Source organism: Ceratotherium simum, chromosome 17 (assembly GCF_057802395.1).
Source record: "Ceratotherium simum simum isolate JZ-2026a chromosome 17, ASM5780239v1, whole genome shotgun sequence".
Lineage (NCBI taxonomy): Eukaryota > Metazoa > Chordata > Mammalia > Perissodactyla > Rhinocerotidae > Ceratotherium > Ceratotherium simum.
This window is the reverse complement of record NC_141916.1, coordinates 47,416,882-47,434,940: the sequence shown is the minus strand read 5'-3', so window position 1 is coordinate 47,434,940 and position 18,059 is coordinate 47,416,882. Positions and strand designations below refer to the sequence as shown.

At 46.1% G+C, this 18,059-nt stretch overlaps 1 protein-coding gene across 1 annotated transcript; it reads left to right on the top strand.

Annotated features, from left to right (window-relative positions):
* The first annotated feature begins 290 nt into the window (after positions 1–290).
* GPRC5A (G protein-coupled receptor class C group 5 member A) lies at positions 291–17,859 on the top strand. Its single transcript, XM_004435389.3, has 4 exons — positions 291–482; positions 13,769–14,706; positions 16,479–16,537; positions 16,842–17,859. The coding sequence occupies exons 2-4, from the start codon at positions 13,776–13,778 to the stop codon at positions 16,932–16,934; spliced, it is 1,083 nt and encodes a 360-aa protein (XP_004435446.1). The 5' UTR covers positions 291–482; positions 13,769–13,775; the 3' UTR covers positions 16,935–17,859.
* Positions 17,860–18,059: the final 200 nt, after the last annotated feature.

The following is an 18,059-nucleotide window of genomic DNA, read 5'->3' as shown; positions in this document are numbered from 1 at the left end:
ACAGGAGTGCCCGGCGGGGAGGGCGGGTGTGGCTCCTACCCGGAGGTGACAGCCTGCATCACTGATAAGGAGCGGTCCCCTCTGGCCCCTATAACCCATTGTTCTGGGACCAGCGCGCGCCTGCCTCTCCGAGGAGTCGAAGCGCTGGGCAGGGCCGAGGTGGGTCCCCTCCCCACCACCTATTTTAGAGGTGACTGTGCCGTTGACGTCAGGCGGCTTTGGGTTCATTCCTGGCTCGGGGACTCTATTTTCATAACTGCACGCAGTCCCGTGGAACTGGAATAGGCGTGTCCTCTCCCCCTGACCCTCTCCCGCCCCTTGTCCCTCCGCTCACCCCCTCGCTCGCTCCCTCCCTCCGACGACAGGCGCCTTTATAACGGCTGCACGCGGCGAGGGCGGGATCTCTGTCCGCAGGCTCCCCCGAGCAGCCTCTTACGCGCGGGAAGCAGCGCAAATTCACGGACCAAAGAGAAGGCGCCAGGGTAAGTGAGGCGCACCGAGCCCCGAGCGCGCCCGGCCTCTGGATTTAAATCCTGGGGGGAGTGCGGCGTTGGGAGGGGCGGGATGCAAGAGGAGGGAAATCCTGGTCATGGGGCTACAGCTGGCTATGAGAAAAAAAGTTCCAAGAAAGAAATTCATGTAGTTTAACTCAACTCAGAAGTTTTTTCCTCGGCTTCCCGGGGTAAGATAGAGGCGGAAAGCTCCAAGATAATCAGGATGATGGTTTCTGCTCAGACACATTGTACAAACTCTCAGTAGATGGAATCCTGGCCAGGCGGGTGAACAGTTCTGGGATCATTCTAGAGGAAAAGAGGGAGACAGATCTTGGAGGAAGGGAAGGGACTGGGGTGCAGAGGGGTGTGATGGGGGGGCGGGCAGGAGGAGGGAGATGCTGACACCTGTTACTTTACCCTCAGATACTGAAAAGTTTCGATTTATTTTATCCTTCCACAACAAGCCTGCCGTTCTGAATTTTGGGAAGTAGGTTCTAGAAGCCACCCCTTCCCTTGAGGTGAGGTGGGGCGATCAGGTACAGCATTCCCTCCTCTGCTGTTCCTTGAGTTGCTCAGGAAACCCGGGCAGATGGAAGCTAGATAGGACTTGGGAATGGCCCCAAAGGTCTCCAAGATGGTCCCTTAAACATCCACGAGGGAAGGACGGGCTAGCACTCAGGGGAAGCCTGCTCAGGATCGAGGAATTTGAAGGACTTTCCATGCCTGACTTCTTTCCAGGCTGCTTTCTTCCTCAGAGGGTTTGTAAACACCACACCTGTTGCAGGGTTTGGTAGAATCAGCCACTGCTGTGGGCTTGTTCTGAAGGGGAATACATGCACCACTTCAGATACAGTGGGCCGGAACCCCACCCTCCAGGTCTGTGTGCTGGCTGCTACTAGGAGAGGGAAGGAATGAGGGGCAGGAAGGGTCAGCAGAGGTGTTACCTAGGACACAGAAAGGCTCCTCCCAAAATGTGGAGAGGTGTATGCTCCAAGGGTAGATCAGAATGAGCAGAACTCAGAATGATCAGAACATTCCTGGGAAGAGCTCTCAACCTGGAGTCAGGAAGCCTGATTTCCATCCTGGCTCTGCAGGACCATGTAACTGTGAGGAGGCAAGGGCCTGGGCCTTGAGTTCCACCTAAAGACTCTTGTAAAGACCCCCAGCCCCTTTCCAGGATTGAGATTCTAGCCCCTCTGTATCTGCACGTGTACCCTTTAGAGTCCTCTTTGGAGCTGGCTTCTTTGTATTCCACTCCTTCCTGGGAATTGAAGATAACAGGGTGTGAAGAAAAATTTTGACTGTGTGATTTTATTCTTCTCATTCTGGGAGTTTGTCTTCAGGTCCACTGCTATTTAAAAATCCACTGAGTGAGTTGAGGAAATGGACAGGAAATGATGTGTTGGTATAAGAGGACCTTTAAAAACAATGAATTGAATAGTATTTTCACTTGAGGGGGCTCAGATTTTCTAAGTAGTGCGGTGTGTTCATTTCTACTTTTATCCCTATTTTTATTGCCTTGTGGTCAGGATATATAGTCTATACATTTCTTATTTTGGAATTTTAGATTTTTTTTGTGATCTAAAATATGCTTTTTTTGTAAATGATCCATGACCACTTCAATAGAAGCAGTCCTATAGAGCAGGGGTCAGTAAACTAGGTCCTTGGCCAAAAACATCCTACAGCCTCTTTTTGTAAATAAAATTTTATCTAAACACAGCATGCTCATTTGTCTATGTATTATCTGTAGCTGCTTTCAGCTACAAATGTATGACCTGCAAAGCCTAAACTACTTATTATCTACCCTTTACAGAAAATGTTTGCTGATCACAGATAGAGAGGATCTGAATTATATGATTAATAATGGAGATCTAATAAGATATGAAGATAGAGAATATTTCGATCAAAGTATCCATAGAATATTTATAAAAAATTACCATATTATTCGTTTTGTTTATTTCATCTGCTGAGAACTGATAAAGAAGTGTTAAAGTCTCCCATAAATATAGTATTTCTTTTTATTTCTCTTTGTATTTCTGGTGGTTTTTGTTTTTTGTATTTTGGTGCTATATTATTCAGTGCATAAAAGTTTATGATGGTTGTATCTTTAATGTGGCGTATCCCTAATTATTATAAAGCAAGCTTTTTGGTCCATATAATACCTTTTTGCCTTGACTAAACTTGTGTGATATTAATACTTCAACTCTTAATTTTCTTACCTTGAGCAAGCTATTTAACTTTGTACCTGATACATAATGCCTGCTAAATAAACATTATCTATTATTATTGCTTTTTTTGCATTTATTTTAATTTTTTCTTCCTTTTGCTTTCAACTTTTCTGAATCCTGTTGTTTTGGGTGAGGTTCTTATATGTATAGTATAGTTTAATTTAGTCTTTTTTCAAAATAAAAAAGTAACCATTTACATTTATTGTAATAATAGTTACTTGCTGTTGTCATCTAATTTTTGGCCATGTGGCCTGCTCTCTCCATCTTCTCCCACATTAAATAGGCTATATTGTATTTTTAGATCTACTAGGCCTGAGTGGATGGCAGTGCCATTCTCAGGGATTAGAAATACAGGCTTGTAAGGAGAGATGGTAAGTTTAGCTTTGGACTTGTTGGATCAAACATGAATATGTTACCTTTATATGTTGAAATAAAATAACTTAAAGGAACGTGTGTTTGAGAGCTTTGAGATGGTATACCAGTAGAGGACTTTACTTTATCTACCTATTTTCTGGAAATTTCATTTTTTAAAATTCTAGGCCTAAGAGATTTGGAAGTTTCACTCAAAATCTTAAGTTTTTTAAGAAAATAATTTCCAGTATTTTATTTTATATTGCAGTAATTTATTTTACATTAATCTAAAATTCACATGCTTTGTTTGGAATAGAGAAAGATGGCAATACCCCCAGGGAACTACCCCAAAGTGAAAAAATTAGGATGAACACTGTTGCTATACTTGTATAGATCTGCCTGTGGTGGTGTGATGATTTATTTTCTCTCAGTTACTACATAGAAACTCAATTCAGTGATGTTATTCAGATATTATTCATAAGCTGTTGCCATGATGCGTCACTTTTATGTCATCAGAATTCGGATGGCTACCCAGAACAGGGGATTCTGGAGATTTCCCTGTAGACATTTTCCATTTATTCTGTGGACTCCACCCTTGTCTTAGAATTCAGTCTAGATAAAACTATGAGGATTGGCATCAGCACATATTAATCTTCAAAAATTCTTCCTCCCCATTACTCACACTTGCTAATAAATAATTGCTTTGAATAAATATTCAGCAGTCAGTCTTAGTCCAGAATATTTGCTCCGCAGCCACTGTGCAGAGCACATAGTGAGGGGATACCAACAAATAGAAGGTTTGCTCTGTTTCCTTAGGAAGCTTGTTATCTGATAGGCGACTCAGCACTGATATTTATGTATAATATATAACACGTATATGGAAAAACTTGGTGCCAAGAAGTACTTAGTAAAAACTGTGAAGAGACCCACAAATTTAGAATGAGATGGGACTAATAATTTAAAAAAACCTCAAGATAGAGGTAAGTTTTGGGCCAAGTTTTGAAGAAATCTGGTAAGTGGATTGCCACTAGGAGGGGAAGGGTCTGTCTGGCTGGGAGCATAATACATGTGCTCAGGCAAAGAGCATGATTTTGTTGGAAAAGGCCTTAGATGAGCCCAGTTCCCTTCCAGTTGGAAAATACTCTCGGGAGGTTTGCTGGCCTTGCATAGAGGTGGAGGGGGAGTTAGGGAGGCCGGAGGAGATGGGTGGGAGGACTAGTTGGAGAAAAGCCTTGAAGCTCAATTTCAGGTTGATCTATTATAACAGACAAAAAGGGGCTAATATGCTTTTTAACTGCTGAATCCAAAGATCCCATCCCAGGCCTTCTTTTCTCTGTTCCCCTCAGAACGTTTAACTCCATCAACCTCTTTTTTTTTTTGGCACCTGCTCTGTGGCTTCTGGGAAACCACCTGGGTTTGCTTCTTTTACTTAACTCGGACAATTTCTTTTTAACGTCCTTTGCTGACTCCTGCTTCCATGAGATGGTGTCCCCATGCATTTGTCCTTGCCCTCTCGCTCACCGTATGTGCTCCCTGTGCTATCTGGTCTCCTCTAGAGGCTTCAGATACCTCCTATGGGCCCAACCTGTGCTTATAGCCCAAACCCCTCGTGAGCCTCCGACTCGCGCGGCCAAGTGCAGAGGGTCAGTGCTACCTGGTGTCTAGGAGCCTGCATTTTAAGAGCCATGTGGTCTTGGGCACGTTATTTACCTTCTCTGTGCCTCAGTTTCCTCAGCTGTCAGAAGAGGACATGATAATAGAGTTGTTGTGGGGATTAAATGAAACCGTGTGTGGCCCAGAGTAAGCTCTCAGGAGAACTTAGCGCTTGTTATTTCGGCACACCTCCAATTGCCTGTTCCATATGCATCTTAGGTTCAACAAAGCTGAACTTGGTATCTCTCCTCACAAGCCTGTATTTCTAAGCTCCTTTCAGTTGCCTAAGTCAGAAATCTGGGAATAACTTGGACTCCTTCATTCCCCAAGCCCTGTCTCTTCTGCCTTCCTAAAAATCTCCCACCCTTACCTGTCCATCTTTCATGGCTCATCTCCCTTGTCTCCTCTCTAAAGCTTTTTTTTTTTTTTTCTCTGTTAGGTAGAATAGGTCACTGTTTTCCATGCCCTCAGCATTCCCTGCACACTTTGTAACTCCTTATTTGTATGTAAATGTGACTCTATTGGTCCCCTCAGGGGCAGCAGCCACACTTTTGGTCTGTGTGACTTGTATACTTGACATAGTACCTGACACAAAGTCTGCACTTAAATGTTTGTTGATTGACAGAAAGATTGACTGAATGTAGGACTGCTTGCTTTGGAGACTTCTTGGAGAAGATGGTTTGAATAAAGAGAGGCTGGAGTCAGGGAGAAAAGCTTCAGAGATCATAACAGTGATTTAGAGATAAAATGAAAGATTAAATTATGATCGACTACTCATAAAGGGATATTCCTCCCAACTGTGTGACATTGAACATGGAACTTCCTCTCTCTAAGACTCAGTCTTCTCACCTCTCAAATGGGTTGTAGGAATATTAAATGAGATAATAGATGTAAAAGCATGTAAGTGAGAGAATACGTATAAAAACATAAATAGCATCATGCGTGGCTCACAAGAGGACTCAGTATGAGGCAGTAGCCATCGTTATTTTTATTCATAATTATATTATGACTATTGTTATTACTACTGATTGAATGTGGCAATTCAAGAATAGAGAGAAAATTAAAATGCTAGAAAATCACAAATTGGCCTGGCTGGAATGGTGTGAAGGCTCAGCTTCATCAAACGTGTAAGTTATTTCATATCATTCCCCAGGCAGTTCCTAAGAGGGAGGGATTGTCCTCTCCATTTTTAGATGACAGAGTGAGAGAAATCTCATCAGGAGGAAGTTAAGATCAGCTTTTGGCAGGGTTCGGGGCCCCAGGGGAATTCATGTTCACACCCTCTGGGAGTGCCGCAGGCAGCCAGCTTGGGCCACCTTCTAGGACTAGGCATAAGCAACTCCAGACACCCTTCCCACCTTTCTGGGAACAGAGGAGTCTCAGACATTGAAAACAAGGAGCTGGGAGACCCACTAAATGCTGGCGTTTGTCCTTGCGTACCGGGCAATGCCGCGTGTTGGTCAAGGACGTCGAGGGTCCTACTGCTCCACAACCCCGTGGCTTTGTCCTGCAGGGGAGCGTTCCCTGGCTGTCCCCATCCCTGACCTGCGCTCAGACCCTTCAGTCTCACCTCCAGCCCTGGTTTGGGGTTTGGTTAAGAGTTTGTGGCACATATTCTTTTAATGACAGGAGATGGGGCAAGAAGGAGGATGAAGGGGAGGCAGGAAGAGATGTGGAAATTGTCTACAAGGAGCTCCCCAGAGGGATGAACGGTGGAGCTGGACATGGGCGCAGACCACCTAGTTCAGCACCCGCCCTCACTTTACAGAGGAGAGGATGGAGGTTCCAGGAGGTAGTGTCCACACACATTGAGGCAGCTGACACCCTTCCTCCTGATGGGGTGGATAAGAGAGGGCTTGGAATTGCGCCCGATAAGTGACTCGCGCTCCCTTCTGCCCTCCCTGCCTGCCTCTCCTCCCCTGGTCTCCCCTCCCCTTGTTCTTCCTTTCCCTCTTTCTGTTTTTGTCTTTAACCTTTGGACACGGTCATGCTCCGACTCATTCTAGAAGGGTTTAGGGCAGCGCCAAGTGATTTCAGGGTCTCCGCTGTGGGTGCCTTTGGATTACCGGACAGCGGGTAGTTAGCTCTGTTAGTGGCTGTCATAAGAGAAGGGGGTCTCACCCTTATGACCCAAAGTCCTTTTGTCATGTCCCAGGCCAGAGGCTACACACACTAACGCCTCACCAACTTCCTCCAAGTGTAGGGTTAGTCATCAGGGAACTGGGTGGGAGCGTATGACTGGATTCTAGCAAATTCTTCTCTGCTTCCTGGGAAAACCTCAGGATTCAGGCTCTTCTGGGAGACACCTGGAGTCACTGAGATAGGAGCAGGGTTCCAGACATGGCCCAGAGTTCCTAACCTTGGACCCAGTGCGATTTTAGATAGGCCGCGTGAGGAGGAGGATGGGAGCAAGTGGGGGTTAGAACTAAGGACAGCACACAGGGGGCTTGTGAGGAAACCAGGTACAACCCACCCCACCCTGTCACGAGCAGCCCCCCGCCCCCACAGGACTCCACTTCTCTCCATATGCTCACTCATCCACCCTGGTTAGGTCCTTACCCTGTGTCAGGCACTAGGCTAGAAGAGAAACACTAGGCTGGGGAGAAACACTTAACAGCTCAGTCCCCACCTTCACCGAGCCTTTGAGTCCAGAGGGAGATAAGGCTTAGCAACAGGCATTTCGGGGCCGCGTGATAAGTGCTATGGTAGGAAACACAGAGGTTCTCTGGGAATTCATGGGATGTGTCTCTCACCAGATTTGGGCATCAAGGAAAGCAGCCTGGATGAAGGGACCTTTAAGTCAAATGAAGGGGGTGGCTAATGGGGGAAGGAGGGAGGATGTTCCGTCCAGATGGGACAGCATGTTTGAAGTGAGACAGCAGGGCTTGTTTGGAGGAGAAATAAGAAGTCCACATATTGGGGACGAGGAGGAGGGTGTGGGGAGGCATGAGGTTGGAGAGGCTGGAGAGGCAGGCAGGGCCTGAGGATGCAGAGCCTTATATTTTGTGCAGGTTTATGGCTCTTTCCTCTGGCTGCAAGTAGAGAAGCTTGGAGATGCCAAGCCTGGAGACAGAGAGGTCGGGCTTCTGAAGTGGTCCAAGTAGAGATGATGGTGGGCTGACTTAGGGCGGGAGAAGTGGGCAGATTCAAGAGATATTGAAGAGGCGGAGTTGATAGGCTATGGATGATGGGTTTGCTAATGTGGGATAGGAATTTCTTAGGCCGTTTCCCAACACAGTGGTAGATCTGAAGTTGGCTTTTAGTGCCACTGCCTTGGGTTCCCAAATGGGGAGACCCCTGGGATGCCTCCTGCCCCACTTTCTCATCTTCTCCTTCAGGACCATCTTTCCTGCCCTCTCTACTGTGGCAGAGCACACTCGGCAGTCTGTGAATACAGTCCTTTCCTTACCACGTAGGAATTTGAGGGGATGCATAACTCTGAACAGTTGGAGCAACTCACAGGGTAGGCTGTGCTCCTCAGCGGATTTAACCCATGCTCAAAGCCAAAGGGACAACCTAGTGCTGATGTAGTCACCCTCATTTCTAAGTGGGGGGGTCCCTCCTGGCTTTAAAGTTCTTCTTGCCAGACAAAGGGGCCATATGGGGTTGTGTTAAGACCTGTGATGTTGGAGTTAGAATTCGGGTTCGAATCCTGGCCCTTCCACTTACCAGCTGTGTGACTTAGGTGAGTCAGTCACCTTGTGCCTCAATTGCTGCCATTGTAGGACAGGGCTAATAGGAATATGAGCTATATCATAAGGTGGTTGTGAAGGTTAAAGGAGTAAAGTACATACAACTGGGCCGGACCCGTGGTGAGAATGAGTTATGAGACCTTCGCCCGCATTCAGAGCAATCCACGAGTAAATTGTTTCTTTCCACCCCTGTTTGGTCTTTGTCGGAGCGAGTCCTTTCTCGGTCGGACCCTAGTTTCTGCCCTTGACTTTGGTTACAGACGATGTCCACATAACCACTCGCCTCGTTCCATGTTCTCTTTCTTGCTCCAGCCTTTAGGTTCCTCTCCGAGACTGTTTCTCTAGCTCCCGGCAGTTTACACGCTCAAATGCTGATTGCTTCCCTTTTCCTCCTCAAACCCTGCTTTCTAGAAGTCCTGGTCAGCTTGTCAGAAACCTCTCCTTCTCCCCCACTCACCTTTCTGATTCTTTTCCTCATCTGGGCCATTCCCTGGGCAACACAGCACCTTCTCAGTACAGACCTGCTTGATCATGAGTCTGGTGAGTTTTACTTTCCTCTCACTAAAATTCAGTGTACTGAGGACATTTTAGACCCGTTGTGTAATCCCTGTCATGCTGGGGAAGGGGTGGAGGAGGGCTAACAGAGGTGAATTAAGAAGGATAATTCCAAAAAAATTAGTCGCTCAGATGAAAAAATATTTACTAAGAAGTTTTTAAAAAGACAGTTATGAAAGAATTGGGAAATGTGAACCCTAACTGGATACTTGATATTAAAGGATTATTGTTAATTTTTAAAGTATGGTTAAGTTAAACAGGAGTTTTATCTTTTAGAGGTACACACTGAAGTGTTTAAGCCAAAAATGATATGATGTCCGGGATTTGCTTAAAAATAATCTCGCAAGTGGGGTGGGGGAGGTAGATGAAGCAAAATTGGCTATATATTGATAATTTTTGAAATCAAGTGATGAGTACACGGGCCTCCATTATACTACTCTCTTTATTTTTGAGTACGCTTGAAAATTTCTATAATAAGAATATAAACATTTTTTGAAAAACAGTCTTTTAAAGACAGTTCAGGGGCTGTGTGTCCATCTCCCTGCACGACTGGGGGTGGGAGGTGGAGGGGAAATTGGAGGAAATTGTTTTTCTCCCTTCTACACACGCACTGCCCATGGCTCCTGCTGGTCCTGGGTCTGTGGGTGTCAGGAGGCACTGGGACACAGCCCCCTCTCGCACAGCTGCACCAGAAGGGAGGGGCCTAGAGGTCCAAGTTGGGGGCAGGAGGTCTCTGCCTTCCTGTCCCTTTGTCCAGCACTGGAACTGTCCTTGAGGCAAAAACATCATCAACCTTTGTCACTTTTAGAGTCATCAGGTTCGAAGTCCTTCATAATGATCAGGTAAGTATGATAACAACCACTTGTCAACAAACAGCATTGTTTTGAGGGGTGGGAAGGAGCAGTTGGCAGGGAGGGGCAGGGAGGATGAGAGAAAAACCTTTCCAGCTGGACACCACCCTTATGATTAATCTGAGAGGGAGTGAAGTGAAGAGGGGAAGGTGAGTGAAGATGAAATGCATAGAGTCTGGGTCCCTTCGCTTGTCTGGGCTGCCCTTGAATTAGACAGAGTTCTTCCTCCTCTGTATTCATGGCATAGACAAGGAAACACCCTCCCCACCTCCCTTCCCCACACCACCACAGAGTGACATTTGTAGGCCAGGCATATATATCAGACTTTGGGTATTTGTATTTCAGGGGCTGGCCGTATCTGAAGCTCATTTGCCTTTCTTTTTTTTTTTTTGGTGAGGGAGATTGGCCCTGAGCTACCATCCGTTGCCACTCTTCCTCTTCTTTCTGAGAAAGATTGGCCCTGACCTAACCTCCGTGCCCATCTTCCTCTATTTTGTATGTGGGACACTGCCACAGCATGGCTTGATGAGCGGTGTGTAGGTCCACGCCTGGGATCCGAACCTGCGAACCCTGGGCCGCTGAAGCAGAGTGCCTGAACTGAACTGCTGCACCACTGGGCCGGCCCCACATTTGCCTTTCTTTTTCCTCCTGTTTCTCGTTCTGCACTGCCCTGTAGAGGTGGAACATAAACCATTCTTTGTTCTGTGCTCTGCATGAGGTAGGGATGACTGGTGTAATTTCTGTGGGATAGAAGGCAGGTGACAGACTCCAGGTGAGGAAAGGCTGTGGGAAGGCTGTGGCAGTAGTGGCAGATTATGTCTGTCTGTCTGTCTCTTCTACTATGGCAGGAAACATGTCTGTTTTCCTCTTTACCATTGAGTATCTAGAGTAGTGGTTAGCACATAGTGGCGCTCAGTAAATATTTGTTGAATGAATGACTCTATAATACAAAGTTTAGCTTGGAGAAGCAAATTTCATTAAAAAGTTAGGAAGATAGATTTAAGCTATATCTGGTGTTATTTTATTCTAACATCCCACACATTAATATTCTAACATATACATAATATTAATTTACATATGCGTATGTGTTATATTGCATATATATATACATATACATATATACGTACATATACATGTACATACACACATTACACATATATAATTTCCCCCAATTGCTATGTGAATGAAGTAATTCTGGTAAGATGACTATCTCATGGAATTGAAAAGACGATTTTGCATCTTTAAGGGCAGCAGGGATTTGAATTCCGTCTACATTGAGGAGGATGCTCATTTGCCCTCGATAGTCAGCGAGCGATGGTTCATTTTGTCTCCACTGTGCTGTTCTCTGCCTTGTGACTTGATCTTGAAGAGCCAGGATGGAAGGAGAAGGGAGGTGTTCTTTTTTTCTTGGGTTGATCACAGCACCCCATAGTGGTTGGTACACCTTAGGCAGGGCCAGAGAAATCTCGTTTATAAGCATTTACGAGTATGTGGTGAAGATATTCTGAGCTTTTTTCCTGCTCAAAAGGAAAGAGGCAGGATTCAGTGGATGTTTTATACCTTTTCCTGCTTTCCAATCCTGCCCATTCCCCTTCTTTCTGATTTCTTCCTGCACATTCTCTCCCTATTTGGCACTAGAGGAGGCTGAGATCTTTCCTGGTGCTTTTCTATGGCAGGGCCTCAGTGAGCCTCCTCTTCCTCTAACTGTGCACTCTCCCTGGACCATATTTCTCTTCTAGTCAATTCAAAACTTTTCATTGTTGGGGCTGGCCCACTGGCATAGTGGTTAAGTTTGTGCACTCCGCTTTGGCAGCCCAGGGTTCATGAGTTTGGATCCCAGGCATGGACCTACACACTGCTCATCAAGCCATGCTGTGGTGGCATCCCATATACAAAATAGAGGAAGACTGGCACAGATGTTAGCTCAGCGACAATCTTCCTCACACAAAAAGAGGAAGATTGGCAATGGATGTTAGCTCAGGGCCAATCTTCCTCACCAAAAAAAGACAAAAACAAAAACCAAACTTTTCACTGTTGAGTAAGCAATCCTATAAGGAAAAGAAAACCTAAAGTAAAAAAAAAAAATTCCTTGCACATATAGCATACAACAAAACAAAAGGAATAGGGTCGTAGAAACATAAACAGTAAAATAATTCAGGAAAAAATTATAGTTTGTTGAGAAACTGTTAAAACAATAGCAATTTTGAATTTTAGCATCTTACCTGACGTTGTCTTGGGAATTTGAGAACCATCCATTTTGAGGAAATGTACAAACTCCTTTTCACTCTTCCAACTTTCCAACTTATCTTCCCTTGTGTGCCTTGAATCCTTAGGAATTAGATTTCATGGGCTTTGGGAAATCAGCTGGGTCTAACATTGACATGGAGGTTGTGGGAGCAGAGAAGGCAGCAGAGCTGGGAGATGAAGGACAGCTATATAGGAAGTATGCTGCCATTCATCCAGTCAGTGTCTGATTATGCCCGAGTTGGTGAGTAGATTACCTGCTTTGTGGATCATCTATCACCAGGGAGCCCCTATTCTTTGTGGGGCTGAACTAAGAGAGTGGAATCAGGACCATAAACAGAGTTGGTTTATGGGGCTTCTGATGAGGGAGAGAAGGGGAAGGGGAGAGAAGGAGAAAGAGAGAGGGAAAATGAGAATATCTCAGATTGCATTTTAAGGCCAATTAGAACTCACTTTAGAGAGAGTACCTATAGTAATTAAGAGCATGGATCCTAGAGCCAGATAAACTGCATTCAAATCCTGCCTCTGCTATTTCCTGGCTGTATGATGTTGGGCAAGTAACATAACCTCTCTCTGCCTCAGTTTCCTCATCTGTAAAATAGGGATAATAATTTTTACCTCATAGAGTTACTATGAAATTAAACTAATTCATATATATGAAAGATTATTAGAAGAGTTTCTGATCCAAGGTAAAAATGAGTGTTAGCTATTGGTAATATTTTTTGTTGGATTCCCTGCTGTTTTTTGTGTCATCCAGGACTTGCCTCCTTCAGGTAGCTCATTAAGAGCTCATTGTGAGGGCCGGCTCCGTGGTGTAGTGGTTAAGTGCGTGCTCTCTGCTGCTGGTGGCCCGAGTTTGGATCCCGGGCGTGCACCGAGACACCGCTTGTCAGGCCATGCTGTGGCAGTGTCCTACATAAAGTGGAGGAAGGTGGGCACAGATGTTAGCTCAGGGCCAGTCTTCCTCAGCAAAACGAGGAGGATTGGCATGGATATTAGCTCGGGGCTGATCTTCCTCACCAAAAAACAAAAGAGCTTGTTGTGACAGGGAAAACTCCTTCCCTCACTTTTTGGAATTAGTAGAGCCATCCTTACAAACCATAAGGAGGGAAAAAGTCCTTCTACTATGTGACAGCATTGCTGAAGAAGAGGATCCCGTGGCTGAAAAGTGAATGTTTGACCTTCTGTAGAGAAATCTACAATTCAGATAACTCCTCTTATCCTCCAGAGAATGGGATGCTCTCAAATAATGTCTGAAACAGGGCCAAAGATGGAAAAAATCTTGAGACTGGTAAATCATGATTAAAGTCTTAACTTTAAGCTCAGATATTTCCATGTTCACTAATTCCTAAGAAAATACTGGCCCAAAATATCAGAAACCCTGGCAAATTATTTGTGACATATTTTTTGAAATGAGCCTCTGAAACCCCTCAACAGAGCACTGGGTCCTCTGCCTTCCGGGTAAATATTAATATAGTTAAATTGCGGGGAGGGAGGTATGAGATTTGTTCCTTCCCTTCATCAGCCTTTAGAATTTCCCACAAGAGGTGAAGAAAAAAGTTAGTAGCTTTATCTAACGTAGTAAGTTGAAGAGCAAAACCCTGCCTGAACATACAAGATGTTTTCCTACTCTGCTTCGGTCCTCCGTGCCCGAGTTTGTTAGGAGATTCACACCCCTCCCCACCTTTGCTCTCATGCAGGACCAGAATGGCCACAACAACCTCCAGTGCCCCCCATGGTTGCCGCAGCAGCCTGGACTACAGATACCACAGGCTTTGTGATTTGGGTGAAGCTTGGGGCATCGTCCTAGAAACGTTGACCGGCGTTGGGGCTGTGACCTCGGTGGCCTTCATGCTCGCTCTCGTGGTCCTCGTCAGCAAGGTGCAGGACTCCAACAAGCGCAAATTGCTCCCAGTCCAGTTTCTCTTCCTCCTGGGTGTGCTGGGGATCTTCGGCCTGACCTTCGCCTTCATTATCAGACTCGACAGCAGCACGGGGCCCACACGCTTCTTCCTCTTCGGCGTCCTCTTTGCGCTCTGTTTCTCCTGCCTCCTGGCTCATGCTTGCAACTTGACAAAGCTGGTCCGCGGGAGGCAGGCCCTCTCCTTGCTGATGATGCTGGGCCTGGCTGTGGGCTTGAGCCTGGTGCAGGACATCATTGCTATCGAATACCTGGTCCTCACCATGAACAGGACCAACGTCGCCATCTTCTCTGAGCTCTCTGCTCCTCGGCGCAATGAAGACTTTGTCATGCTGCTCATCTATGTCCTCTTCTTGATGGCGCTGACCTTCCTCACATCCTGCCTCACCTTCTTTGGATCCTTCACTGGCTGGAAGAGACACGGAACCCACATCTTCTTCACCATGCTCCTCTCCATCGCCTGCTGGGTGGCATGGATCACCCTGCTCTTGATTCCTACCCCTGGCCCCCAGTGGGATGATACCATCCTCAGCACAGCCTTGGTTGCCAATGGTTGGATTTTCCTGTTGTTTTATATCGTACCTGAGCTTCGCCTGCTCACAGAGCAACAGAACCCCATGGATTACCCTGTTGAGGATGCTCTTTGTAAACCTCAACTCATGAAGCAGAGCTATGGTGTGGAGAACAGAGCCTACACTCAAGAGGAAATCGCTCAAGGTACAGAGCCTGGCTGGGTGGAGAATCCCTTGTAGAAAGATGGGGGAGAATCACAGGCTATTATAACTGTAAGGAACATGCAAGGTTATCCAGGTCATACCCCTGATAGAACAGATAAGGTCCCCAAGGCTCACATCTTGCTTAAAATCACCCAGCTAGTCAGAGACACGGAGAACTAGAAGCTGGCCTCTGGAGTCTTCATCAAGTACTTTCTACCCAATACCATGTAGGTCTCTCTGAATCAAAGATGGAGCAAAGGAATGGAAAAGGAATGACTAGAAAAATGCTTAGAGGCAAGTAGGGGAGATTGTGTTTTTTTATAACAGATAACTAGGTATTCCTTCCAGAAATGTGGAGCCTTGATAGATTTGACTGCATAAAGCCAAGCCATGATTTCCTGCAGTGATCACAGAGCAGAGGAGGGAGAAAGCCCTTTGGTCATTATCCACTGGGAATGTCCATAAAGTTACTCAGGATTCTGATTTAGCCTGAAGAGCCACATTTTATTGTTGTCTCTGGGCCCATGGGAAAGAAAAGAGACAAAAGAATCAAACGATTTTGCTCTTGCCTGGAGCTGTGAGTAGTTAGGTGCTCTGCTCTTGTTCTCATAATTAAAAGAGGCTAAACTCATGGCCAGAAACTGCCCTTGCCCATAGGGATCAATTCATCGGCCTCCAGCATTGACATTGATCTCTGGGTCGAATCAGGGGAGGGGACATGGGTTTGGGATAGGAGAGAGGGGCCTGCCGACAATTTTCTCTGCTCTTGAGGCCCGAGGTGCAGAGCTTCCTGGTGCTTCCCCCTGCACCTGCGGTCCCTCTCCTGGGCCCTTGTGAGGCTATTCACAGCCAGAACCCAACCCCCACTGAAGCTGTGCTCTCATCAAACAAACCGAGTCACTGCATTTTCCTGCCTCCATGTCTAGGCTCAAGGCGCGTCTGTCCTGTGCCTGATGCGTCCTTCTTCCTTATTGTTGCCATTTTCCAGAGTCACTCACTCCCCAGTCTCCCTCAGTATTCTCTCCACCTGCCCATCTGTAGGACTTGAAAATGCTCTTATCAGAGTCTGTTTCATTTCCCAGTTATTTGTGTAGTGGTTGTATATTCCTTCCTGTTCAGGGTCAGCCTCAGGGCAGGAATCATTCTAGTGAATCCTTATTTTCTTCACAACATCTTACATATAGGTGTTTAGGTATTTACTGAGTAAATTGGACAGGTAAATTTGGTGGGAGAAAATGGATTGCTTTAAATTGTATTCATGATGATTGTACGTGTTTTCTCTTCTGTTCCTGAGTTTAAGTCCCTCTGATTTCCCCCAAATATATAAAAAATAATTGCTCATAAATTCTTTCCTTCCCCCACCCCCCAAATAATAATTTTTTTCCCCCTTGTTAGGCAGTTAAGGAAGTGGGTAAATCCTCAGTGAGAGTCACTCTGAGTACATCTCTGGCCAGATCTGTATCTCAAAAGACTGCTTCCAAATGTGCTTTTGAAGTGCTCCTAGGATGAGGTGAGGTTTTAGAAAGGCGTTTCCCTAGTGATCATGGGCTGCTAGTTTTTCATTTATTCAACCAATATTGTGCTTACCCTGTGCCTGGGCCTGGGCTTGAGGACACAGTCTGTTCCTGCATGATTCTTACAGTTTACCAGGGAGAGAGACAATTAAACAGATAATGTGTCCTGCTTTGGTAACTGCCTCAGCTGGGGTGAGCGCGGGTGGGAGCATGAAGGAAAGGACCCTAATGCTTTAATTGCTCCTCTTGTCTGTTTCAGGTCAGGAAGAGCCAGGTGACACACCCTATGCCCCTTATTCCACCCATTTTCAGCTTCAGGTAAATGATCTCTTTCTCCCTTTTCATCAGCAGTGTTAGCATTCAGAGCATTTGTCCTTTGGGAATAGATGATGTTATGGTGCTGATGGCCCCTTGATGGCCACCTTGAAAGGATGACGTGTCTCCTTTCCTGTGATCCGCCTCATGGGGTTAGGACAGAAGACTGGAGTGCAGGGCCCAGGGAGGACGTTAGGGGGAGGGTTTAGGGGAAGGGGAAGAAAATTAGACTCCTGCCCAGATTAGAGTTGCATTGAAATGGCCCAGAATGGGACTGAGTTTAACAATATGGTTGCTTCCTTTTTAGAATCGGACTCCCCCAAAGGATTTCTCCATTCCACGGGCCCATTATGATGTCAGCCCTTACAATGATTACGAAGGAAGGAAAGATGGCAGTTAACTGTTCTGAAGAGTGGGACTAACACAGCAAGTCAGCAGAACCAGCGGGGAATTCAAAAGGACGTGGGCTAAATCCGAGTCTTCTATGGAAACTGTTCGAAACGTTATGGGAAGACCTTGCCTCCCTGACAGCCTCAACCACTGTTCTTCTGTTCTGGAGTTGACGGGGGCTAATTACACTCCAGTTCTTAGCAGCACTGTAGTGTTTTTCCTTTGTCCCATCCTTAGGATACTTCTTTTAAGTGGGGTCTCAGACACCTCAGGGTTAGCCTCTTACTGTTCCCTGTCATTTGATGTGTGACTAAAGCTCTGGTCATCTGACCAAATCCTGGCTCATTCAGCTTCAGGAGCTGACTCCTCCACTCAAGGCTGGTTTTGTGCAGATCACTTGGCCTAGAGCAGAACTGCAAATCTGAGCAAAAATAGCCAAGGCCTGTCTCTCAGCCCTGCCCCGCCTAAAGCTACACTGGAAGCCAACTTACTGGCACCCTCCCTTCTTGCCTGGGTGGGAGATGATAAAGGTCACTGTAAATTTACTCATCTCTGTGGTGCTGCCTAACGCAGGGGCTCTATGGGTCCCCAGCACCAATTCACAGGTCACCCCTCTCTTCTCACAGCCTTCCTGAACTTGCTGTCCGTCCCCAGACCTAATCTCCCCTCTGTGCTTTACCAGGGGTTCTCCCTCTGGGCCTTACAAGCATCGACAGGTCCAATTTCTCTTTGCCAGAAGGATTGGTGCACTGTTCTTGCTATAAATTCTTCTCCCATCCCCGTGCTCCTCTGCCTCTGTAAATAGATTCACACTGTTGTCACCTCCTGCGTTCCATAAGTGGGCATTGTCTACGAATGGGGAGTATTCCTTGTCTAATAAGTTATTCACTGTTCCTCTCCTGGAGATGCAATAAAGATGGGTGGCAACTCCTTCACTGTGGCAGCATCAGTACCAATGGTGGGCATTAGACACAAGGGAGAGATGGCTGGCTCCCCTGTTGGCATCATGTTGGAGCTGAAGTTTAAGGTTCAGTTCCACTGAGTGTGGACTTGACCCTTCTTCATGTGTCTCTCCTTCTCCTTACATCTAAGACAAGTGTGTTTTCCCCAATTTTTGAGGTGAGCGGCAAGGGTG

What these genes read in the sequence shown, in the direction of transcription:
- GPRC5A (XM_004435389.3), top strand. Translation starts at nt 13,776, where the DNA reads ATGGCCACAACAACCTCCAGTGCCCCCCATGGTTGCCGCAGCAGCCTG. An exon ending in TCAAGAGGAAATCGCTCAAG is followed by an intron (nt 14,707 to 16,478) that starts GTACAGAGCCTG and finishes TGTCTGTTTCAG; the next exon opens with GTCAGGAAGAGCCAGGTGAC. An exon ending in CCACCCATTTTCAGCTTCAG is followed by an intron (nt 16,538 to 16,841) that starts GTAAATGATCTC and finishes CTTCCTTTTTAG; the next exon opens with AATCGGACTCCCCCAAAGGA.